At 46.1% G+C, this 26,658-nt stretch overlaps 1 protein-coding gene across 2 annotated transcripts in view; it reads left to right on the top strand.

Annotated features, from left to right (window-relative positions):
• plxna4 (plexin A4) overlaps positions 1-26,658 on the top strand; it is a 198,880-nt gene that overhangs the window by 1,457 nt on the left and 170,765 nt on the right. The window contains exons 1-2 of one of the 2 annotated variants that reach the window (XM_078100305.1): positions 12,223-12,309; positions 17,992-19,340. In XM_078100305.1, the coding sequence (XP_077956431.1) occupies positions 18,096-19,340 (1,245 nt within the window). In that variant the 5' untranslated portion in view covers positions 12,223-12,309; positions 17,992-18,095. Of the gene's footprint in view, positions 1-12,222; positions 12,310-17,991; positions 19,341-26,658 lie in introns of those variants that run through there. The other variant, XM_040175345.2, reaches the window with a different exon arrangement.

Here is a 26,658-nt window from a genome sequence, read left to right as displayed (position 1 = left end):
TTGTAATGTTCACCATTATGAGAGTTGTGTCGACTATGTTTTGTGATAACGTGCATTCCCTCCCTGTGGTTACTCACTGGGGTGAACTGGACCAATGTGGCCCACACGGAGAGGACATCACTTTAGAGACGCTCAAGTTACCAGAAAATGTTGCACTGTAATGTCTAACTCTCTGTGGTATGCGAGGCAAGCCACTTCTAATTATAGAATCCCTGTGGGTCATATCCTTCGTGTAATTTACTCCACAGTAGTAAAGAAATATTCAACACACCATGGGGACTTTTTAAAATGATTTTCTAGGTATTTGGATAAACATTCCCTGGGCTCGGCCTCCTCTTGTTCGGTCCGCACAGTTGTGTTGGGAGTCGTACCTCGCAGGGTGAGCCAGGAGACATCGATGAGGGATGATGATGGACGCTTGAGATAGTGTTCCCGTCAACACTGTCTTCAAACAGTTCATTTGTTGTGCAGACGTGACCTTACGTTCTGGTCAACGCACACAAGGCTGATCAACGCCTTTTTGGCACAGCGTGTCATTCTCTGGAATCTGTGTCATTTCTGCTTAAATGGGAGAGTTAGTTGGGACCTTGAGTTGATTTCTGTTTTTTTTTTTGCTACTCACTTGATCAAGGAAAGAAAAAGTGCAGGCTCCTCAGCATGTGCCATAGTTTCACCCGTGAAGTGCGAATGCTCGATCCAAATGCCACTTATGGAGTCATCACTTTGTCTCTGTCCTGCACCAAAGACCCCCCGCCGCCTCCTGTCCCCCCCCCCGACACCCTCCTTTCCTTTCCTCACCTCCCCTCCCCTCCTCCCACCCTCCGTTGCACCTCATGTGCCGAAAACAGCTGCTCGAGCCTATGCAAAATGCAGATCCCCGGCACAGCGGTCACACCGGGTACTCTGAGCCCCTATGCCGGCTTCTTCCTCCCCTCCATCCACCTCCAGATTCGATGCATCAATTGAGCATCAGCCCATCCGAGCGCTCCTTACTTTTAACTCTTAATGTTCACCATTGTGTTATCGATCCTGCAACGGATGTCTTTACATTTTCAACTGTGTGGTTTATTCTCCAAAGGATTACACGGTTGTGTTCGGTGCACGCTGAACAGAACGTGGCTGAAGGGACGAGGCTATGTCCTGGAAGAACCATAAGGGGCAGTGTGTCTTCACAGTCTGGTACAATGGATAGTTCCCATATAGCAAGGGTTCTCAGGCATTAATTCAGTTATGTGTGTGCATTTTGGATAATAAATCAAAACCATTATTGTTAACTATTAACAATCGGTAACAATGCCTTTTTTTTTTGGTCAATCTGACACGGAACTGAAAACGAACTCTTAAAAAAACTCATTAGGTGCTGCTGAGTGATGTGTGGGTAATTCTTCTCTCATCTAGATGTTTAACTGTGTGTTGCTTGCAGTTGTGAAGTAAAAGGGAAATCGATACCTCACAGGGTGCTCATCTTCGTGACTGCGTGACTTTTGCCAGGCCGGCCAGCCCCACTGAATTTCACGGTGTTCCAATTTGTGTGTGTGTGTGTGTGTGTGTGTGTGTGTGTGTGTGTGTGTGTGTGTGTGTGTGTTGCTGTCAAGGTCTCCAGGGGAAGACATTTAGTCCCCGGGCAGTTTGATAACCCTATCTCATCCGTGTCTTGCCTCCTTGTCCTTTCACCAAATTCCAGCCTAGTTCTGAACTCTTACACGCTATAAGAACACTTGGCATTCCTCGGTCTCACTTCCAATCCTCTCTCCCTCTCTCTTTCTCCCTCTGTGCTGTCCATCAAGACCTTCCTGTAGGAAATAGAACAGCAGCCTTTATCGGCCTGTAAGCACCTCACGTTGACATACTACCTCTTGTCTGTTGGTCAATGTTACGGCTGCAAGGCTGGAACTTGGACCCGGAGAGCGGGGCCCTGTCAATATTATGGCTCGCTAATGGATAAACTCTCACTCCGACCTTGGCGGTAAAGGCATTTGTTAAATTTTGGGGGCGGCGGCACTTAAAAGAATAAGCTCCATAGAACATCTTTGCAATGTGTTCATGTCACTGGGGAGGGAGGGGGGGGGGGGGGGGGGGGGCTCTGAATGAATATGAATTGGGAAGATACTCCATAGTCAAGACTCTGCAGATGTGTGTGTGTGTGTCAGAAAGAGTGTGAATGATGCATCTGTGATTGGCCTGGTGAGGCCCTGTATGAATACTTGGGTCTCAGATGTATCGTCATGTCAGACTGAATGATGCGTCTGTGGATTGGACCTGAATGGAGCTCTCTGTTTGTTCTCATTCTCTTTCTGCTGCTCGCTTTATCACTCCATGTCCCACCCCCCCTTTTTTCTTTTTTTTGTCTCACTACATACACACACACACACACACGCTTAAACCCCTCTGGGCTGTGACAGGACTACCAGATGCTGGCTAGTGCCCAATTAGACCCCCTCCTCTCCCGTGCCACCAAGCACCACCGAGAAGATGCAAATTGTGTTTCCGAGTCACCAACTGTTCTTCCCACCATAATCAGTCCCCCATTTTCCCGGATGGCTCTATGACAATGCTTGCAGGGCGAGCACAACATCTAATATGTATTTTCTGGCAGGTGCAACCCAACTGCATTTGGAGTGCGTTGGTGTCTGTTTTTGTTTAGGATGAGAGCTTATTAACTGGAGCTCCACTTTGTGTTGAATTCTGTTACTGTTATCTTTTGACCTTTACGTGCCCCGCCAGACCCCCGTCTTTGTTATCTTGTCTCTGAGGACTTGACCTTAGAGCAGACTTCAAACTTGGTGTGCAATGTGAGGTTCAAAGTCGATTTATATTTTTAATTGACATTTCAGTCCTACCGACTGACCGACTGCAAGATGGTTTTGCATTAAATTCCATTTTGGGGGGGAAGGATTCTCTGCTACATTAAGAGAGTAATTGCTTACAAGTACGTAATTAACCCTTTGGTAATGCACCACGGTGCTGCATATTGATGTTTGCTGCGGCAATGACAGCAGAGAGTGAGGATCTCCAAACAATAGGCGTTGTGATTTCTTTGGGCAGAAATCAATACTCATCTCAGCATCCAATTTAATGAGCACCTTTCTTCTCCTCTGAATAGTTTACTCTGCGTATGCGTGACGTCTCCGTCCACACACATTTTGCCTCGCTGCCATTCAGAACACCTTGCTTTTTTAAAATTTTTCGGCCCGGCAGCCTCACTCCCATTAAGCCATCACGTGCCTTTTTAAAAAAAATATATAATGGGGTTCGATACTTGGTACATTGTTCTATATCGCAATCGCGCCGCTTTTATTTTCTGCCTCCAGCCCTCTCGTATGCTTCCTTTCATCTTTTTTTTTTCTTTTTTTTTCTCAGTCCTCTTTCTCTTTCACTGACTTTCTGCCCCGGGCTCTCCGGCTCCATGTCTTTCTGCCTTTCTGTAAGCTGACAAGCACATAACTTTATATGTGTGTGTGTGTGTGTGTGTGTGTGTGTGTGTTGGGGGGGGGGGGGTTGGGCCAAAGAAAAAAAGATAAAAAATAATCCTGACCATTGAGATGACCTATGATGCAGGACACGAATGGAGAAGGCGACATGGGCCGTTGATGTCCCCCCCCCAACATACCAGCGGGGTTTTCCAGACGGCTCCTTTTGATAAGACCCTGCTAAGCGTTCCTCCCAGGTCTGTTTCATATGAAGTCGTGAGCCTCGTATATAAACGTCTCTTTGATGCAGCGGCAGGTGACACGCTGTGGCATATTGGCTCTTATGTTGATGTGTGCCAAGCCGAGCATGACAAGCAAGTAAATTAGTTTTTATTTCAGATCCATGAAATGATGAGAAAATTGCAGACGCTCCAGCCCCCCGTCCCCCCTCACCCGCTCTCTCCCCTTTTCATTTGTTTCTGCGCGCGACGCCTTAAGTCCACGCAAGGATTAGGAGCCTAATTCCGTTTTCAACCCATCTATCACAAAGAGGCATGGGCACGCATGTTTAAGTACGCATGTTGTGTGCACATGTTTGCTTCATCCATGTCAGACGATACCTCAACACTCTTAATATTCATCATGTATCCTACAATTGACATTATTATTGTCTTTAAAAAAAGAATAATTGATTGTCATCTATACCTCAGTGACTCTGTTGAGGCTGTGGGCTTTTTTTCTCAACCCTTTTTTTTTTTATAAGCACAGTTCTTTTATTATTTTCTAAGTATGTTTATTGGATTTCGAACACACAAATGTCAAGATAGCTACTTTTCAATATAGTATTTAGTATAAAATATCCTGTACATAAAGTGCAGCCGAAATGTTGAACACTGCATTGAAAAAAAAACAATAAAAAAATCAATCACTCAAAAACGCAAAGGTAATTCAATCGGAATGTGCAACTCAAGAGTCTAAATCCGAGTCGGAGGGTTCGCAATGCCGTCGACATGAAGTAACATAAGCTCGCCTCAGTGTGTTGACCCTTGCATGGAACCTCTTGACAAGCCCCCCCCCCCCCCCAGTCCCCCGGTTCAATCGCAGCGCTAACCTTGTTTGTACGAACTCTGGAGTGACATCGATGAGCAGCGCTTTCAGAAAAGTGGGACTTGTTTCAACTTGAAAGGCGGTTAAGTGCTTAAGGCGCTAGGTGCAGTGAGACGGGTTAGAGGTTGTGAGCACTCAAAGCACCACCTCTCCCTTTTTCAAAAATGATAAGAAAAGCACACCGACGTGTCCTCTTGTACGTGCGTTTACAGATCTTTTATTAGGTTGTCGGAAGGTTTTGCTGCGGGGGAAAAAAAAAAAAAAAAAAATCCGACCAATACTAAAAATTGCAGCGCAAAATGTATTGTTGCTGTTATTTACTGATGTACAGTGCTGCTATGACTGTTTTCAGGCCGGCCTGTAGGAACGGCCTCCTTGAGTAGTATCGGCTGTAAAATATACCGAGGATATGATTTCTGTTTGATTACTATACTTTTACAGCAGCTTATCGTTTCCTTGCAGGAAGTATCCTCCATTGAGACGACGAGAGGATTTAAAGTTAATGACATGTCTCACCGCTCTCCCCCTCTGTCGCTCACTTCCTGTCTGCTCCCGGGTGTCAGGGGGCATCAGTATGCAGTGTTGCCACAGTAATTGTGAGACAGCGGGCTCAGGGAGGACCCCTGCTGCGCTACAGCCAGAAGGCAGTGGGTTAGGGGGAGGATCTGCTTTTACTGTAATACCACCCCACCGACTCCTGTCGCCCCCCTGCCCCCTCACTCCCTATGGATATATCATAGTCTAGCAGCATAATGCTGGATGTTACAGCGAGAATTAACGAGGCTTGTGCTGGGGTCCCGTGTTATTCTCCTCTCTGTGTGCTACTCCCTTTTGAGTTTGGGATGTTGCCGTTCTCTTGTTTCTTTTCCCTTTTCTTCTGTCGATGGGATTTGGACTGGCCTGTGCCTGTGTGAATGCGGCGATTGACTCGGAGCCAGCGCCCCAGCTTTTGCCAAGCGCTGGAGAGAAGTTAGTTGCTCTCCTTGGAATAAGAACGCGTTTCATTTGTTGTTCTGTTTAGGACGGACGACTATTGATTTTTGATTGTAATTAAACTTTCCAGGAAAACGGTCGACGATATTGTCCCTTACAAATATGTTTTATATACATTGTTTCATTTCTCAATCGGGCATTCTTGCTTGAGAGGGAGGACCGATAAAATCCTCCCATTACAACGACACACAACATCCTTATACCTGTCGCCCACGCGACTAACTGGGTTCCCATGGCAACATGATTTGTCAACTGAGCTCCCCCGGCCCCGCCGCCACAGAAATTATCCTCAGTGCTGCGCTTGGCTTGAAAGATAGCACGAGGCATATAAGTGCTGGCTTGATAGTGTGATGGACATTTGACCTTTCCGTTCCACTTTCTGCAGTGAGTGAAGGGCGCTGATACTCATTGGTGCAACAATGCGAGCCTCTTTACGACGGCAACAAAATGCTAAAATCACGAACTGAAGGAGGAGGAAAGGTGAGCCCCCCCCCCCCCTCGGTTTTCCTCTGTCGGCTCATCAAAAGGCCACCGTCCCTCGCTTGCAAATGTAACTACGGAGAAAGCCCAAGTTCTGAGAGAAGTTCTCACCCCACCCTCCCCTTTTCTTTATGTCCATCCGTTCTGCATTGTCACAGCTTCCGGCTGAGTTTTGATTGGGTTGTACTCGGCGCCACCGGCAAATCTGGCAACCAGATAACTGTGTGTGTGTGTGTGTGTGTGTGTGTGTTGTCTACGTGTAAGTCGTGGGTATGTAAGCGGTTTTCCCTCCATGTCTCTTGGAAAGGCAATGCGATGAAGTAAAGCTTGCAGAAAATCAAAGTATAAAATGCGTCCATGACCAACTGTGGAGAGACTGAGGAGGAGGAGGGACGAGGAGGAACGAAGGAAGAGAGGATGGGTAAAACGCTGGATAACAATTTGCATTCTCCCCCTTGCCGCTGCGACCGACGACTCTGAAGGAAGCTTGTCTGATGTGTTTATGCCACCGGCTTACAGGGATGGAGTTGGAGGGAGACGGGACGTTTGAGGCGAGACAAACCGAGGGGAGGTGTGTGAGGGGAGGAGCTGTGGAAAGGCATGTAATGGAGTCTAAACCTGCCTGAATTCACTTTCGTGTTCATTAAGTGTAGTGGCTCTCACTCAAACCTGGCTGTCCAACAGCCCTCAAGTTTCTAATGTGGTCAGCGCAGTTGCTCCTCCTTCATGCTGTGAACGAGTTGCACCATGTTTCCGTTCTGAGCAGTATGATGTGGGTTTACGACGCCAAAGGGACAACACAACATTGTGGATTGTTTTTTGCCTGTGTGTGTGTGTGTGTGTGTGTGGGGGTGACAGAATGTGTGAATGTTTATAGCGTTCGGCGGAATAATGGCAGTGGATTTATGAGTCTGAATCGTTTGATCATGGCCCTCATCCCGCTAGACCTGTCTTCTCTCCCCCTCCTCCTCCTCTCGGATGCCTCTTTGTGCCGCAGGACTTCACAGACCAAGTAGGATGATGACATTCGGCTCATGGTACAGATTTATCGCTGGATATTTTCCTTACACACACACACGCGTACAAAGCCACCAATTTAAACATTTGCCTTCAATATAATTAGTTAATTAGTTTGAATATAATTGGCTTCAACAACACATGCTGTTTAAATGTTTGTGTTTGTGCACTTGTGTATGCAACACAAACACACCATGAATAATGGTATAGAACAGATGTTTTTAGAAATATGCAATGATTCTTTAAACATAATGCATCTGTATTTACGTGCCGCTAAGATACACTCATGATTATGAGGGAATAACCTCCATTCACACTTTCCAATCCGGCGATGCAGATAATTAACTAGATGCACACATTTGTTGGTGTGTGTTACTCTCAGCAACACCGCCTTCATCAAGAAATGGCTGCTGAGACTCTTTACGAATGTGTTTTGTGTGCTGTTTTATAGGTTTGGCATGCATCTGCTCCCATAGTTCATCATTTGACTCATCAATTAAGTATTAACATTGTCAACATTTTCATAACAAGCCCAAGGGAGATGCTTAACTGTAATTATTGGCAATTACTGGCAATTACTACCCATTATGGCATCGAGCCAGCATTAGTTTTATTAGTGCCGATGGATACCTGCTTCACTCATTAGGCGGTAGAAGAATGACGATTACAAAAGCAGAAAGGTGTTTGGGAATTTGTGCACTTTTACATCCATAACCATCATCTCTTATGGTGACATGCCGTGTTCTTATTTATCTTTCTCTGCGTTGTTTTCTTTGTTTTTTACTTTGACCTTTTTAGGGAAGTGACACATCCGCTGCTGCTGAGCACGGCCAGCTGTCTCTCCGTCTTTGCTCTCTCTCAGCGCTGTAGTTATAATGTAGCACCATTTGCTGAACGTGTTTATAAAAAAAGGGGATGTCTCAGCGGCTGGAAGGGCACTTTGGACACATCCTGTCAGACTGCAAATCTCTCATTTTTCTGAGACCATGTCCGCAGGGCTGCGAGTCTCTTCAGGTGTAGACGTTCTGTCTTCACTAGCATGTCCCATATTCTCCATCCGTCCCACATGGCCCATAGGTTATTTACGCCGGATGGCCACGCGGACGCATGACATACTTTTTCTAAAAGGAGAGTCAGAAATAAGGTCATGTGTTGTTTTTCTAATTGATGCAGCCACAGGGTTTAAGAGCAAGGCGGAGTCAAAGCTACACGAGAGACGAGACGTGCATGTAGAGTATATGGCAATGAGGCATAAATGTCCATAGGAACATTTGACATTGTGATGAAATGATTGTGTTGTGATGAAATGATTGTCCACCTCGTGCTGTTGTATTCTATTTCATGGCTGTCTTTGTTATTTTGTCCATCATAGACGACCGAGTGTAGATTGAAAGATGGTCAACTTCAATGCGATTTGATCGCAGAAAAATCAAATTTTTACATTGTCCGAAGAATGTGAATCATGGAAACACAGGAAATAACAATTCGAAGAGGCATCGCTGGCCAGCTGACTGACCTCATTCCAGCAGTGCGTAGTGAACCAGGAGCTGAGATCTTTAAGACTCATCTTCATCACGACCACAGATTAGGAGGGATGGCTGTAATCCGTGCGCTTTGCGCAAACCAAATCAACCGCTGCACTGATGAGCTCACAGATGTGCATGGTGTGTGTTTGTGTTTGTTTGTGACCGTGTGTGTGATGGAAAGGGATATTAAGATGGATTAATATAATTGTTTTTGCCCTATAGTTTATTGCTTTTTCTTCGTACTGAGCTCCCCATAGCACCCATGCGCACGCTTTTGGCTACACACTTGCATACCTCCACTGTGCACAAGTACCTGCGGCACACAAATAAAATGAATAAAAAGTGTGAGGCATCACAGGAAAATTAAATCAGCAGTTTAACGTTTTATTATAATCACCCCAAAGCCTTCTAAATTATCAAGCTTTAATGTCTAAGAAGTTAATCTCAGAGGTCAAGTCTGCTTTAGCTCTGTTCAGCAACTGTAGGGGAGGAAAACAGAAAGAGGATATACTCTGGATCGAGAAACAGAAAATAATAGATATGAAGAATGAATGAAAATGAACCTGTGGCACGGCCTGCATGGTTGGTGATCAATAGCGCCATTCGTCATGATGAAGGATCTGAACTGGGGCAGGCCTGATCCCGTTTACAGCAATCCAGCCAGAAAGGCTGATGCAGAAGAAGTGTTTTTTGGCATTTGGAGATAAGTTGTTTTTTCTTCCTCCTGGGGCCACGCAGGCTGTAACAAGTTGGAAATGAACTCCATTCACACAGTTGTTGTCAATGTCTTAATCTCTGAGGGTAGCATGAAGGACAGCAATGGTTACTTAACATACATACTTACTTAGGTTAGTTAAACATAATTTAATGTAGTGGTCCAATCTCATCTTGCAAATTGAAAGAGAGGATTTCGTTTTTTTTTATCCTGAAATAATGTGAAAGGACCTTTTCCGTAGATGATTGCTCAAGAAATATGTCATGCAAAACTCCCAGTTGTGTGGGCTTATTGGTTCCTGTCATTGTGACCGTAATACAAGCATACACCTTTTTGTTTCTCATTTTCTGTTCCCATTGGACAAGATGAGTGGCCATTCAAATGTTAAGGAGACATTTTGCTAAAGGCACTAGTAGACTCTGGGCTTGTCTCAACCGAGGACGCAGCTATCCAACCCCTCGGCACTCTTACCTGCAACTCTGAGCTCGTGCACTTTGGCGTTGGTGTGTGGAAGGGTTTTCGTGTCTGCCAGCATGTTTGCACGTTTTCACAGCAAAACAGTTTGGCACGTCGTAGCGGGATAATCACCGGTGTGATTAATAGCATTATTAATGGCTGCCTCGTGTAGCGCTGCGTGTGCAAGGTCACCCCACATAAGGGGGACTAGTTTCTAGTTTGATCCTTCAACCTCTGATCTTCTCTCATTCTAGTGGGTTCCCTCCATGAATGGTCAAGAACCCCCCCCCCCCCCCCCCACACACTCTCATTCATATAACTACACAGCCTTATAAAAGCTGTGTATTTATATATATATATGTTGGATCCCTAAATTGTGCTGTGTGCAAAGAGAAGTGGTATAATCCCTGATTTATTACCCGCTTCAGTGGCACTGACATGCCTGGATATTGCTGCGCGAGAGAGACCCGGGAGAAGGAGAGCGAGGGTAAGAGCGGAGGGCTAATGCGATAGCAGCGCTTTAAGGATGTCACCTTTGCTGGAAATCAAGTCCTACCTCAGCTCGCCTTGCCTGACTGCATGCGGGTTCGAACACCGGTGCCTGCGTAGGAAGAGTTGGTCAGGGTTGTGTGTGTGTGTGTGTGTGGACAGTCGTCCATGTATAGAGATGTCATCGTTGATTCAGATCGGAGCCAAATCGATACAGGCCTTCTGGGGCGATGATGCTGGTACTTGACAGTTTTAAAGACGGTGTGACCAAGAAGACCTTCGGAAGGGACACTGTAGCTTCCTCTGGGCTCTCTGGAGGACAGACCGTGGCAACGATTGCTCTCACTCAGGTTGGACTCGGGCACTTTTCATGATTGTTCAGCAGGAGCGCCGTCTGCTTCGGACGCTGACGTCTGCCTCACCCACAGCACACCACCCCGACGCCTCGTTTCAGGCTCCTTCCCGTACTGCTGCGAAGCATCCAGAGTCATTCAGTGGCTTTAAGCTAAACTACGGTTCCTAATTAATTACTGTGTCGGGGGGCAAAAGGGGGATGCTGGAAACCAGAGATGAGACGGAAAAGAAGGGGAAGAGAGGCAAAGGCAGTTTGGAAAATTTCCCTCTCGTGGAGCAACGGAGGCGCTGAGGGAAAAGCTGGAAGGAGAAGAAGTACGGGGAAGTGAGAATGGATGGAAGCAGAAAGAGAGGAAGGACGTGTTGGGACTTAAGATGGAGCCCGTCTGCAGCCGTTGGAAGCGAGAGCTGATTTGTCTACACAGCCCTGCATTCCTGTCTGCCCGTTAGCGCGGGGAATAAGGGAATAGGGAGAGAGAAAGGGAGAGAAATGGAAGACGAGAGGGGGCCAGAGGCTTTGAATTTGTTCTATGAAAGCAGCTGTTCCACAGTGCCTAGCAACACCATTTAAGGATTTCTTGGCGGCATTTATAGTGATTACAGCAAAATATCTGCCTTTTGATTCCAAACGAGCTTTTTTGGCACATTGCTATAACTAGGGGGCAGTTCTGAAGGATGATAGAGAGGATGACTTCTTTTGTTAACACAAAATATGTCATGTGTGCTTGTTGAAGATAGATTAAAGGGAAAATTAAAAGCTCTACTCATGCTTTTTCATAAAGGAATTTTTTGTAGCACTACTTGTCAAAGGACATAAGAATGTGTGCAGCAGTGGTCGTCGCCTCAACGTGTGTTGATCCGGTGTTTTGGTTATTGGCTTCTTCTTCCAGGTTTTAAAACGGCTCATTAATGCAGATGAAGCACTTTCGGACCTAATCATTTTTCTAACGTCCTTTGTGCGATTACCCCCGCTGATGTCTGGCTCTGTGTCTCTGTCAGAACTCGGCCGTCCTAATTGAATCCAGAGCTTCATTACGTTCACCTTGTAAATGGCCCTCTCCGGTCACCGCCGTGTGTCGAGCGCAGAGGCCCCTCCCCTCAAAGGGAGCCCACCGCAGTCGGAGCGAGGCGCTGACGGCCGGCCAGCGGGCTCCTCAGCCGTCCTCCTAATGTCATTAGAGCCTCTTGATCTGCACTAACAATAACACACACTCCACACACACTCCACCAAATCTCAGCCTGCATCAGCACCCACCGCACAAAAGTCCGTCCCGGGCCAACTGTGTGTGTGGAATTTGTTAGTGTGACCTTACTTTGGAACCAAGGACTGTTTGAGTGCTGCACTCCCTCAAGGACTCGTTCCCCACTCTCTTCGCAGTGCTGCAGAGCCGACCGTGTTATTGTCACAAAAGACGCAATGCAGAGATCATTATTTCTGCACAGGCAACTTTTTGGAACGGCCCGACTCTAGAAAAATGACTGTGTGTGTGTGAGAACCCGCGTTCTACTAAGGAGGATCAGCGAGTCTCAGAAGTGAGAAAGAAAAGGAGTGGCAAAAAATGAAAGCAATTGAGGGAAGAAAGGGGATGGGCAGATGTCAGCTATTTCCCTAAAATCCAGAGGGGACGTCCATTTGGATCTTTGCCTAGACCCGTTCCGTGAGCAGTTTTGACTCACTCTAGAAGCAGAAAAATGAGCGGCAGGAAGACGGTCCGTAGGCGAGCAGGAGAAAATGTGAGCTTGACATTCTTCAGTGGAAGTGGTTTGTATTTTTTCGCTACGCCTACTTTTACTTTGCCGCTTTTTTTATTTTACTGCCAGCTATCGCAATTAACTTAAAAGCAATCAATATTCATCTGTTTGGGGATTGCGGTGCTTACATTTGGGAAGCCATTGTTTGCACATCATTTAAGATTGTAAATCGATACAAACCAAACTCCTAAGTGACCAAAGCAAGATAGTTGGTGCAGATATTTATTGAATCCATCGTTGGGTTATTTACAGCACGCCGCTTCTTGTAAACACTGTGATGGTTGCTACGTCCCCGTTAGATGATGCCAGTGTCAGTTTCTGTCCTTAATATGATACGTACCCAGTTGACAGGGCAACCGAAAAGCTTCCTCTTGTAATATCAACAGCTCCGTTGTGGATTAGACCTCCTAACCCCGATCTAGACGGGGTATCTGGTGACAGTAATCCACGCTGCTAATCCACGTCTTGATGTAACCAAGGACACTCCGCCTTCTCTCTCCATCCTCTGCGTCCTCCCTTTTCTCTCTGCTGCTGCTTTCCTGAGGCAGATGAGGTTGCCATCTGTTTAGTGTATCAGCAGGGGTTATCTGGGCCTGGCAGGCTTGTTAGACCCCATCGCCACCATTACTTAGGTTTTTATATATTTTGTTGGGCTTGTTTGTGTGAGGTCGATGTGGCTGCAATGTTATTGCTCATTATCCTTCTTCATTTTTCTCTTGCTGTGCTTAACAATCATAATAATAATAATAATAATAATAATGGAAGTGGGTCGTGTTGATTTGCTTGTCCTTGTCAGCCGCCTCCAAAGGGGTTTAGCTGCCCCCTCAAAAGTAGTTTTAATTATTGTGTAGGAATGAAAACAATTGTTAATACCTCCCAGCTACTTTAATCCCCAGCAGTAGAATTGCAAGATTAAGCACATTCCCATTTTAACCACAAAGCGTGCTCACCTAGATGCATGTTCGTATTTACTTTAAATGCATGTTTGTCCCTGTTATTCGACCGCGTTTTCATATTTGCGTGCGTTATCAGAGCCCCGTGAGAGCATTGGATTAGTGCCATTTTTTTTGTCCGCGTTCACGTGGAGACTTATGCTAATTAGCGGCTACAGTTTAGTCCGTTTTGTGAGGGAAATGGTGTGCGTTTTCATGCAGTAGTAATGAGTCAGTGTTCCTCCTGTCCCGCTAATTGTCGTATTCCTGCGGACAGGCCGCCTGTATGTGTTGTTGTTTGGCTTCTCTCTTTGCTGCGGCGGCTCATGAGCTGCATGCCTGAATAGCAGAGGCCTTTGCTTTTTTTTTTTTTACCCTGACATCAGCGAGCGCGGAAGACGCCTCGCCGTCATTTGGTATTGCCAGTGTTGTAGTTTTCGGGGAGTTAAGCAGGAAAGGCAAAATGCCAGTTTGTGCGTGTGTCGCGCCAGGAAAAGTCCCGCCTTGTATGCTTGCTGTGTCTGTGTATTTAATGCAGTAGTGTCAGGTGTGTGTGTGTGTGTGTGTCTTGCTGTGTTGCGGTCTGGGTGTTGGCGAGCCTTTGTATGTGTGCGTTTGTGATTATGCACTGTGAGGGCAAAGACACTGTTTTCCTCCGGTCCCAGTGTGTGGCCGCGATGCAGAGCGACGCCGATTCCTCTGATCAGTGCCAGAGCTCACCAGGGGAGGCGGTTGTTCAGGAGATTGTGTGTGTGTGTGTGTGTGTGTGTGTGTGTGTGTGTGTGTGTGTGTGGAGAGGGGTGGGGGGGGGTACATTCACTGATCTGGGACACACATCTCTCTCTGCTTGTTCTCTTTCCAGTCATCTTTCTCTCACTCTCTCACTCACTACAATCGTTACATCCAAAACTTTCAGCTTCCATCCGTCTATGCATCCGGTCATCATTACCTTCCTTCAAAGCAAATGGACCAAGCTGTGAGTGTAGCTGGAGCCATCCCTGCTCGGAACATCTCCATTACCCCTCTGAAAACCTGCATCAGTGCATGGTCCGTTCCTCTTAAACGTCCCGCTTCTCTGCATTCTGTCCATTCTCTCTCAAACCCCCCCCCCCCCCCATGATGACAGATTACCTTAGATAAGTGTACACTGTGCAGTCTTGTTTTTTCTTTAGGAATATAAAGGATTATGTGTAATTACTTCTTACTCACTCGCAATCTCCTAATCCCATTTGCCTCAGTGTTTTTAAATGCATGTGCTAGCTATATTTTTACACTTTACCACAATGAGAAGTTAAGCTGTTTACCAAAGATTTTGACATTTTTTTTTCACTTCCAAGCCATTTCTTCAACATAAATGCCTCCCCTCCGTCAGACTATAAATAGCAGGGGATTATTTTGTCGAGGCTTGCTTTTTGTTGTCGTCTTCCCTCCAATTGTCACATCTGGCCCCAGCTCTCTATTCCACAGTCATTGCCAAAGCGAAATGGCTCATGACATATCCGTAATAGCTTCGCCTGATACTGTTGTCCCTGAAATTAGCCCCGCAGCATCAAAATACTTTATCTGAAGCTCGCAATTTGTAGCAGTTGATCTTTGAACCTAGCTTGGGGTTTGCGTCCTTTCTTGAGATTTTGAGCAATATTCTTTGACAGGCAGGCGAAATGTTTGTGCTAGAGATGAAACAGAGAAACTGTCATCTGGATCGGGGCGGGGGAGACTCACTTTATCCATCTGCCAACACATTTCTGGTGTGTAGCCATGACGATGCCACTGCACCTGACTTCTCCTCCTTCCTCTCCTCTTTCCCTCTCCCCAGGAAAAAAATACCCTTAATTGGTGAAATCACACGTTTTATAAATGTAAATGCTGTTTATGTCTCCCTCTCGGGCTGCAGATTTACAGTTGTCATGTGATTCCTGCTGGCTTTTGAGAAAAGAGAGCGGTGCTAACCATTATTATTTGGCACTGTCTGATGTCTACAGCTGTATACTTGTGATATAGTGTGTATGTGTGTGTCGATATTTGAGTAAATCTTGCAGCTAGCAGTCATATACTTTGACTTGCAGCTTCAAACCATGCAGCTTCTTTTCTGTGGCTGATCTGAGGATGTTACACATTTGCGCAGCTAACTATCTAATTAGATGCTTAATTTTTTTCCTGTAATGGTGTAATTTGCACTTCTTCGAAAGCATCACCACCACCAGTATCGCTCCTTATGTTAATATGCTTCTCCTATGCAAGGGCTGGAGACGCAAAAGGCATGTACTTAAAGAGCACGCCACTGGATGAAGAAACCGTGTTAGAATAATCAGTCCCTGCGTGCACGTGTGTGTGTGTGTGTGTGTGTGTGTCCGTGCGCGCTAACGTGTCTGATGTGTAAACCCTCGGAACCAAAGCATGCCTTAATTAATGGCGCTTGATGATCAGAAGGCAACCGAAATGTGCATGCCCCCCCCCCGCCAGAAAGGATAATTACGTTTCACGAACAGATTCATGTGTCACACACTACTACTACTGCAGGGTACCGCTTATCAGAGTAATACATTTGTTTTTCCATTTTCAGAGGTTTTAGTGTTTTAAGCCAGCAATTCAACTATTCTCAAGGGAGACCACTGGCAGCCTTTCTTTTTTTACATTCTTTTTGTTTTAAATGTCTGTGTTTGAGTGCATTAATGTTTAAACTCCATAAGGAAAGGTGGATGCGAAGGTGGCAGAACCGCCTCCCCCTCCGTTTCTCGCTCTGCCTCATGCCCTTCTTTTCCCGCTCAGTCGCCTTCCTTCATTCCTCTCGGTCTCCTTTTCTATTAATAATGACGCTGGATGAAGCAGTCTGGGTATTTCAGAAGAGCACTTTGTTATGGCCGTCCCTCATGCTAGGTAAATGGGAGGTGGGAGCTCCAGTGCTGCTCCCTTTTGTGAGATTAATATGCAGCTCCCCTTCCTTTTTTTTTAACATCATGGTCTCGCTGGCCTGCCATTACTCCTCAAGTAGGAGCAGTAGCCTCTCTTAGATCTCACTCTAAACCATCTCTGACACGCCCTCTTTTTGGTGGCTGGAAACAATAACCAGACTCCCAAAATTGAAGTTCAGCACTTGACTTTTGCAAAAGGTTTTTCGGGGGTTAGTTACTTACTGTAACAAATGAATCAATTCGTATTTACTGCAGGTTTATTTTAGGATATTGGTGTTTCTGTTTTGTCACCTTCTTGCCTGCGTCATACTTCTCTTTGACTCTCACTCCCCTCGTAAACACACACACGCGCGCACACACCTGGACATACATCCTCTTTTTCTATCTCGGTATCAGTTTTCATCCCTCTCATCATCCTCTCTGGTCCTCTTATCATGTGTGGAGAGGCTGTCTGCTCTGTTCTTTCTCTCTATCTGCCGGCCAGGAGATGGCGGGGAGATTGGTAAGATTGCAGTGAGGTTGCGTTTGACACCACCCCAACTTGTGATTGCTTGGATATGAACCCGCGATGAGATGTGAGCCTGGATAATGCCGGGTTGCTCCCCAATTTATTGGCTCAAGTGTTCATACTGAGATTTGAAAAATTACAAAAAAATAGACATTTGTTTAGTAAAAACTACAAGGTGTTATTCTTGTATTTTCTTTTGCGTTAATTGCATAATTATATCATATATTATTTCAATGTTGCACTAAGACCTATGGAATGACGTTTTTGTCATTTTAACCGAAAGTTACGTTTTTAGTTTTTTTCTTTAATTGCTGTGAACTAAAACGCAACCATTACTGTTAAATATTGCAGGACTTTGATTCTTTTGTATGTCTGTGTACATCTGGATACTACCCAGATGAAAACCACTACTTATAGTAACCAGTTGCGATTGGAGAGACACAATGAGAAGGCGGCGCTCACCTGGGATCAACATGTTTACAAGAAATGCGATCATTTGATATCCGTTGATAACCTGTGCTGGTGTTTTATGCTGGGTGCTGGGCTTGCATGCTAAACATACACCAAATTGCCCTGGTTTTAAATATTGTTGCTGTCTGTTGATGGCGGCTGGCTCTCGCTGTGTGTGCAATGCTGAGACTTTGCAAATGACCTCAGGACTTAGGGGAAGGGTAGTCTGCAAACACATGCATTTCCCCCTAATTGTTCCTCTTCTGCTCCTAAGTTTGTGTGTGTGTGTGTTGGTAGGTATGGTTAAAGCGAGATATGTCCTTTTCTCCCTGCTAGCAGTGTCAGCAGGTGAGCTGCCCTATCGGGAGAACAGAAAGCAATTGCCGAAGCATGCAAATTGCTACTCCAGGGGGAGAATCAATTAGGTGCATAGCGGCTGGAGCAGAAAGCCAAGGTGGAGTGTAGAAGGGCAGGAGTCCATGCAGTGAGATGGTGCGGAGCCATGCTGATCACCTCCTCTGAGACCATGCATTACTCCACCTTTTCTGTCCCCGTCCTCGATCCATGGAGGGATCCTATTGGCTAAAGCTCTCTGTGCACACTGTCTTTTAAACCTCAACTGAGCCTCAACCTCATTCTTTTTTCTTTTTTTTTCTAGCCCATTTCTTTTCTAATTGTGGAGGGTTCTAAAGTCTCAAGTGTGTGGCCTCTTCACCTGTTATGGTGATACCTCTGCTGATGCTCTGCTTTAATCTGGGCCAGATGCAATTCAGAAAGTAGATCAGTCTTTATATGCATAATGTTTATCCATCGATGGTCAACAGTATTGTCTTTGTGTTGTTGCCGTCGTGTTGCTGTTGCTCACTGGCTTTTGTCTCTTCCCTCTTTAGGCACATAATGTCCTCTGTCCCAAGAGAGGCTTGATTCCGATTGGCCGACAGTACTGGACTGTGCCTCCCTCCCTCTCCTCAACACTCCCAACCTCTGAACAGCCATGACGTCCTTCACCAGGACACGGACCTGCTTTTTTCTATGCTGCTTCCTGTCCAGCCTGGAGCTTCCGGTGACGTCACAAACAGTGGTGCAGTCCCCACAAGCTCACAGTGCCGGCTCCCAGGTGATCACAGCGTCCCTCCAGGAAGAGGAGTATGCATCGTTTCGTGCCGAGAACCCTGAATGGAAATTCAACCATCTGGCAGTGGACTACCGCAACGGCAATGTCTACTTGGGAGCCGTGAATCGCATATACAAACTGTCCCCGGGCTTGGAGGTCCAGGTGTCCCACGAGACGGGCCCGGATGAAGACAACCGCAAGTGCTACCCACCACGTATCGTCCAACCCTGCAGTGAGCCACTGTCGCTCACCAACAACGTGAACAAGATGCTTCTGATGGACTACCGGGAGAACCGGCTGCTGGCATGTGGCAGCCTCTACCAGGGCATCTGCAAACTCCTCCGTCTGGACGACCTGTTCAAACTAGGGGAGCCGTTCCACAAGAAGGAGCACTACCTCTCTGGCGTCAATGAGAGTGGCTCTGTGTTTGGCGTCATCGTGTCGTATAGCAGTGCCTCCCCGGACATGTTGTTTATAGCCACGGCGGTGGATGGCAAACCAGAGTACTTCCCTACAATCTCCAGCCGCAAGTTGGCCAGAAACTCAGAGGAGGATGGCATGTTCGCTTATGTCTTTCATGATGAGTTTGTGGCCTCCATGATTAAGATCCCCTCAGACACCTTCACGGTCATCCCCGACTTTGACATATACTACATCTACGGCTTTGCCAGCGGGAACTTTGTCTACTTTCTGACCTTGCAACCCGAAATGGGGGGCGGGCCGACCACCGGATCCTCCTCCACCGGTCGGGAACAGGTGTACACCTCCAAGATTGTCCGCCTCTGCAAGGCAGACACTGCCTTCAACTCCTATGTGGAGGTGCCCATCGGATGCATTAGCGGCAACGTGGAGTACCGACTACTGGAAGCGGCCTACCTGTCCAAAGCTGGTGCTATTCTGGCACGTTCACTAGACGTGGCACCGGATGATGACGTTTTGTTTGCCGTCTTCTCGAAAGGCCAAAAGAGGCGTCCACGCCAGGCCTCCCAGGACTCCGCGCTGTGCGTCTTCTCACTGCGGAAGATCAATGAGAAAATCAAGGAGAGGCTGCAGTCGTGCTACAAGGGAGAGGGCACGCTAGACCTGGCTTGGCTCAAAGTGAAAGATATTCCCTGCAGCAGTGCGGTGAGTACTACTATCACACACACACACGTTTGACTCCTATTCACATTTATAGACTAATGTTTATTGAAAGTACTGGGAATATCTGTACTATGCAAGAATTTGTTTTAATTCCAGCTATATTTTGCATGCGCAAGTGCACACATGTCCTACTGTCACATGCTGTACTGTATTCAGAACAGCATGCACCAGAACAGCAAGTGTCAAAGAGCCCCTTTTAGGAAAAAGGTATTTCACGAGTCTGCATGAAGGAAAACCAAACCCAGACGTTTTATTGCTCCAATTTGTTGCTGAGGGACACTACAGGTGAGTCCCTTTGAATCAGTTGTGGACACGTTGCCAATGTTACTTTAACGAGCCTCAGTTCACTGCATGACAACCCTTCTGATGCAATAGTAACCATCCACTGCGTCTTTTAATCCACTCACCCTTTAAACAATGCAGCTGAATGCGCAGCCAAATTACCATAATTCCGATCTGCATAACAGCATTACAAATTCAGTGATTCAGTTCATTTGATTTCTCACTTTGTGCACATAAAAACATGGATACATGTTACTACTACTACTACTTTTTTAGACCACGTTCGCGAGGAGCCAAAGCCGTCCATGCAACTTGATCTCATTACGTCATTAATAATAGCTCAGTGTTAATTTGTCAGTAAACACGTTCACCTGCATGAGCCATTTGCTCACTTGCTAATTTTGAGTTCACAAGGTTGTAGATAAAACAAACACGATTTACCATTTTTTCAATGTGTAGATCAATTGATGTTGATGATTGATGTGTATCATTGAGTAGTTTCACCAGCTTGGTATCGCAAGATAATTCATGGAAATACATGTGTACAATATTTCTGTCTTGGCTGGGAATAAAGGCCAAACTTTGTGCATTCAACCCCCATATGTTTTGTATCGTACAAAAGCCCCAAAAGAAAATATATAGCCATCAATTCTTTTAATGAGAATGCGACCGCTAGGCAGCCATTTTTCAGTAACTCTAAATCTGATGCTGTCACTGCACCTCGGTCCACGTGGTCGTGACCTTAGCCACCCGCTATCTCAAGCCATTTGGAAGTTGACCCTCTCTCGTGTCCGGCACGGGAATCACAGTGTTTATCTATTAATCCGTCCCTCGCGTGGCTCACGTGCCGCGGCGCCGTTGTCTGCTGCTTGAGGGCCTGATAAATCACGCCCGGCGTGGAGCTGTCAGCGGCGGGAGGAAGTGTGAGGGAGCACACGGGGGTTAGCGCTGAGGAATGATGCCATTTCAGCATGCGCCGCCGTATCGCCATCGCCGCTGCATAAATTAGATCCCGCCGAACGAGTGACGGAGGACTCAGCGGGAGATGGATGAGTTGTGACACACACGCACGCGCACTGACACACGTGCCATCGCACTTGTAAGTATGGCTACTGCAGCGATGGACAAGGCGGCGCTTCAAGGCAGAGCCTTTTGATAAAGTGCGATTATGGCAAAAAAGAAATTGTTATCTGAAGTAATTCATTTAAATGTAGATGTAATAATTCTAGGTGTTTTAGAGTAGAATTGATGATACGGCCATAAATGAGTCTCATTTAAATACATGAAGCAATATGAATCAGGGGGCTATTGCTTGAGCATTAGTAATTTAGTATTATATATAGCCTATATATTTCCTATGAGTGTTTTCACAATGACATGTTGAGATGAAGAGTTGTGTGGACACATAACTCTCATCTCCCGTGTGTTTCAATGATGGTTGTTTCCTGTGTATATCCCATGGTTATGGGCTATGTTCCAGGACGTAGGCCTGAGTAGGACCGTATTAACACTGACTCCCGTTAGGCCTTTGTTGCTTTACACCGTCTTTAAGAGGCTTTTAGTCCGAGTGGGTGAGGTGGAAAGAGGCAGAAGTTGTGAAGGATAAGTATGTACAAAGTGATATGATGGGTGAGAGAGAGCAGTAAAGGGGACTTAAGAGAGGGGGTGGGGTGCTTTCTTTCGTCCCCCAAATGGTCACGCCTGGCTGAGCCACATAATGCATGCTCAACAGTATAAGGCTGCAAAGGGCCTGCATCCATAGATCATTGTGAAGTGGCATCTGACCTAATAAAAAAAAAAAGAAGAGAAAAAATCGCTGCCCGTTCACCGTGTCAGCAGAAAAAAAACAGAACAACAAAACAGCGGGATCGCAATAAATTCCCTCTCTGCTCTCTTCCCTCTCATCCCCGGTTCATTGCTCACTGCCTGTTCCGCTCTTTCCCCCTTTTGCCCGTCCTTCTCCTCCCGTAAACCATCACTCCTTCTCACTGCGTTATACTTTGCCTTGAGTCCTCCGCTCGTCTTTTATTCCTCCTCCTAATGCCTTCAGTAAGCACTGGGAGACGTTTTGTCTCTTTACCCCACCGAACCCCACCGAACATGGACGGGAGAATTACAAGGTTGCCTGTAAGTCCCTGACAGGCCACGGCCGTCCCCTCATCCCTTCTGCTAATGATCATTAATTACATGTCATTAACTAACATGCCACGGGCCATTCTTCCACATTTGTCATGTGCTATCGACTTCCCATTCTGAATTCTCTCCAATTAATTAGATTATTCTACTCGGCCGCCGCGGAGTCTTTTTCTTGATCTCTCTCGCGGTCCCAACGCACCCTCATCCGCAGCTCGTGTCATCTTTCACTTGAAAAGAACTTTTTTTCATTGGGGCATTCTGTGTCTTCCCACCATTGATCTTTCTTCATGTTATTGGCTCTTTTCAGTCTTCTATTTTTATCTGTGTTTGACCAACCCTTTTTTCAATGGCGTTGTCTCCTGCCCCGGCCGTCTCCATCCCTCCTCCTCCGGATTGCGGTGCTTAATCAGTGGCTGGCTGCCGCCGCTGATGAGTCAGTCTGGGCCACATCCTCAGGAAGATTCATTAAGAATATCCAGACTGCCCCCCCCCCCTCCCCTACACACACACTTCACCCCACTCCATCCACATATCCGCTATCCCGCTTGCTCGCTAATTAAATCTCCATACATGATACCACTTGCTAAAGGTCAGAATCCATCACAGTATCGTTATTTTGTGATTAAACAAATGTATCTCGTTTCCGACACCATGCTCTCCTTGCCCTCCCCCCCCACCTGAAAACCCTGATTGACCGTATCAAATGCCATTTGGGCTGTACCAAATATCTCCGTCCATACCTGATTAGATCAACAGTGCTAAAACCTTATTTTAGGGTGATGACATTATAAAATATGAGAACCTGAATCAACGCATCGAATTCATACAATTAATCCTACATTGTTTATCGTAGTCATGCATTTTATTTCAAAAGGTCTTGAATTAACAAATTGTTTAACTGTATAACATTATGCTAAAATATCTCCATGTGTTTTTCATCAACTTAAGTGTACCACATTTAAATGTCCAACTTAACAGCCTCACTAATCACATCCTGCCACACGACCTTCAGCTTGCCTCTCGCACGGCATTAAAAAAAGGAAATATGAAAGCTGTGTTAGATTGAGATAATAATGCAAAACCTTTTTTAATGATTCCAAAATAAATAACTAATGTAAGATTTTCTGCCACCGCACCGTGACACAGAAAACGTAGGTTAGGGAGTAATCCGATTCATCTCTCACTTGATGATATTGAGTTCTATTTTCAGCTCCTAATTTGATGTATTCCATCAGTTTGCGTGTTCCCTTGTTTTTTTTTTTCTTGGTTTCCCAGTTTAACCAATATTCATCAACTCCTCAGCTAATGGTTGGCAGGTGCGAGCACCTGCAAACATGAATTGACAGCATATTACAGGGTCATTAAAGCCTGACATCTCACATTGAAACCTGCCAAATAAATTGAGTCACGCACGTCTTGAGGAGTACATGTACAGTCCTTGTTCATGCACGCGTCAATATCCACATGCTTGATCCATTTTCAAGAATTGTTTATGAATGCACGCTAAATCAAAACGTTGTTCCCCATTTTCGTTCTGCGCCTGCATTGACGTGCCAAGATTGATGGCGCGTATTCCCGGAGATGTTGTTTTGGGCAGTGAACCAGCCCTGTGTGGGTATGTTTGTGCGCCATATATAAAAATTAATTTCTAATTATTGTGAATGTTTTTTGAAAGCGTTCCCAAGGCACTTTGAAAGGGGGAAGTTGCATCTCCTCGGTGACAGGGCTCGTTCAATCTGACTTCTGGCCGTTTATTCGTTAAGTGATGCCTAACAGGCTCCCTCTCGTCGAATGCCCTGCAGAGGTCTCCGCAAAATGACAAAAGGCGCTGGAGCAGAAGAGCCGTGAGTCGGCTCGATTGAGTTTAAGGTTTCCACCTCAGATGATATCGGAGGAGGAGTTATGGAAACTGGGCACCTGTGGGACCGTGGCTTGTGTAGAATTTGCTAAATATTCATAGCTCTTTGTATCCCGAGAGACAAACTCGTAGTGCACGGATTGAAATTCTTTCAAATGGTATAAACAACATAAAATGTCAATGTACAGCAAATAATTTTAAAGGGGTAGAACTAACCTGCTACATGCGCCTTACAATCATAAAAAGATCAATTCAAGATGACTAACTGGCAGGAGTCATGCGGCCAGTGTTTTTAATGTTAATATCAATGTTGACATAATATCTTTTTAAAAGAACACTGAAAACCAATTAGTTGTGGCATAATTTTCTAGTGCTGCCAATCATCTTGACAGATCAGTCATTTTGCACAGTAGGCTAAAGGAAAAGCTGTAAAATGAATGTCGAACTTGCTAATTATACAGATGGAACCACTATATAATTTTTTTTCAATGTACTCCAGTGTTTCTTTGTGAGGAAAGTCTGCAGTTCAAAACCCTCCAGTAAAACAATCCACCAAAACAAGGTGCAGAATTCCGATGGATTGGGGGAGAAACTGCCCAATGGAATACAAAAAACCATTAAAGAGGAATAGCTTGGTGCAAGAAAATTGACCCCGCGCAGCCGCCAACGATTGAGCAGCGGCGTGAAGCGGAACGTCCCCGGGGGCATAATGTGTGTCATTAACTTGCCGCCACTGGACCGGACCCTCGCAAACAGCGCGCCAGCATCCAGGTTAGGCCGTACATCAGATAGCGGCTCTTTCAGTCCCCACTAATCGCGTTGAGAAACTCTTCCCCCTCCCTCTGTTTTGCGCGCGTCCCGCTGCCCTCGCTCTTTCCCTCCGCCCTGTATCTGCTGATCCCTCCGCGCGGCCCAGAAGAGAGCTCCCTTTGTGCGCCTGCTGGCAGGCCAACAGCAGCGGAGAGATGGATACGGGTGAGAGTGACCTGATTCCGCCTCGGTGCCTGGCCTCAGTCCAAGTACCGCGACTCGGCTCTCCTGTCCCTGTGTCGGTCGGGAGACGTCCCCCTCTCCCCCCTCCCCTCCCCTCCCCTCACGTTGCTGTCCTCTGTTGCTGTACGCTGCGGTGACACCGGGTGAAATACCTTCCACACCTGAGCGAGAATCTGGCGTAGTCGCTTGAAACCGCTCCAGTTGTTGGTCGATGTTATTAATCCAGCCATCTGTATTCATAGTCAGAGGTGACAGCCGTGCCGGTAGTAATTTAAGTCGTATATCAAAGGACTGCTGGGCTTTTTGTTAGCATACATGAACACCCAAATAATCTTATTGAAGAGCAGCACCTGAGAGTTGTTGGCACCACTTGTAAATTTTGTTCTTGCTGATAGCATTGAGCATTTTGTTGAGTCCTACAACAATTTGTAATATCCGTCTGTGCATAAGTTACTGAAATCCGATCTGTGAACACAATCAGCTCGAGTGAGGTCCTTGAAAACTGAGACAAAAAAGACAAAAATCACGGATCGTCGGTGTCTGCCAATGTTTGAGTGGCAATGAGCATCAAAAAATGGAAATCCTCTGTTTTGAAAATGCTTTAATGAGATGGGTTGAGCGAAAGAAAAGGGGGCATAAAATGTGATAGAAGGCATTGCAGCAATGTCATGGGGCACATTTATAATATTTGGTGTTCTGACTAGAGACGTCTTTGCCATCACAACTACAAACGTGGGGTTTTGCTGGTGGTGTAATGAAAATGTGTCTGCTTCATGAAAGGGCTGACAGACAAAGTATATTTCATTAGATTGCAGAATGCTGGACAGAGATGGTGGCTGTGATTGGCAACCAGTAAAAAAATAATACAGCATGTCGGTGACGAGGGATGAAAACACACTTGATCATACATCCCACCGACACATGTGTGTTAACAAAAACGTAGATGGTGGGAAGTAATCTATATATATATATATATATTTTTTTTTAAAGATGAAAACCATTCTTACTAAAACGGCCGCACTTTTCGTCCTCTTTTGCGGGTGCATTTAATCATCAAGGCTCCTAATACTACAAAGTACTCCATTTTGCTTCTGATGGACCAAGTTAACCTTTTGAACCCCCGGACTGGACGCTTACCATTCCGTCCCAAAAACATCTAATGTTCAGTGAGTAGATGGACACTAGTGGAGGACAGTGTTTGCTTGTTGTAGGTCACACGAGGCTTTGTGTTGATTATGAAGTGTGTGTGGGGGGGGGGGGACTAGCAGGTACGTTGATTTTCAGACAGCGACCTTTGTTCTCATGAAGACCTGCTCATTCTCAAAAGGTTGAAGGGGGGAGGGAGGGTGGTGGAGCTTGACTTCTCGTGCACAAATATTGTTCCTTGTTGACTCACTTTGGCATTTCAGCGCTGGTATTTATAACCTCTTCTTCTCTGCACCCGTCCTCGGCCCGGCTCCAAGCACGTGACACGGTCTTGACCCAAATTCCGGTCGTCTGAATCGATTGCGCGTGCCGTCTCACGTAACCCCCCCCCCCCCCCACCCCCCCGTGCCGTAGCCTGAAGGGCATTGTGGTGTCGACCAGCCACGTCCCATTTGTCTAATGAAAGTAGGCCTCGCATCTCCTCCGCGGTGCAGTCTGAGGCTTCTGATGATGATGATGATGATGGTGATGATGATGGCCTTTAGTGAAAGGTTGCGAGGAGACACTCGAGACACGTGCTCGCCAGATTGATTGAAAGTCCCGGGGGTGCACTTGCTGGAGCAAAAATAAGACATAAACTAAAAGACCCTCCGCCCCCCCCCCCCTTCCCCAGAGCACACCACCTCTGACACCTCAAACCACCAGGCAACTGTAGTTTGAAATGGTTCGATAGGTTTAAGCCAAATGAAGGCCAATATCTGCCGAGTGGGTATTATCCACGTGGAATATTCTTATGTTAAGACCAGGTAAATTGCCATAAACTAAAAGTTAGACTCCACCACTTCTCTGGATTGGTTTCGCTTGAAATGTTTTGCGTTAAACAGT

The sequence above is a fragment of the Gasterosteus aculeatus genome, chromosome 4, assembly GCF_964276395.1.
Source record: "Gasterosteus aculeatus chromosome 4, fGasAcu3.hap1.1, whole genome shotgun sequence".
Classification (NCBI taxonomy): domain Eukaryota; kingdom Metazoa; phylum Chordata; class Actinopteri; order Perciformes; family Gasterosteidae; genus Gasterosteus; species Gasterosteus aculeatus.
This window is presented reverse-complemented; position numbering and strand designations above follow the sequence as displayed.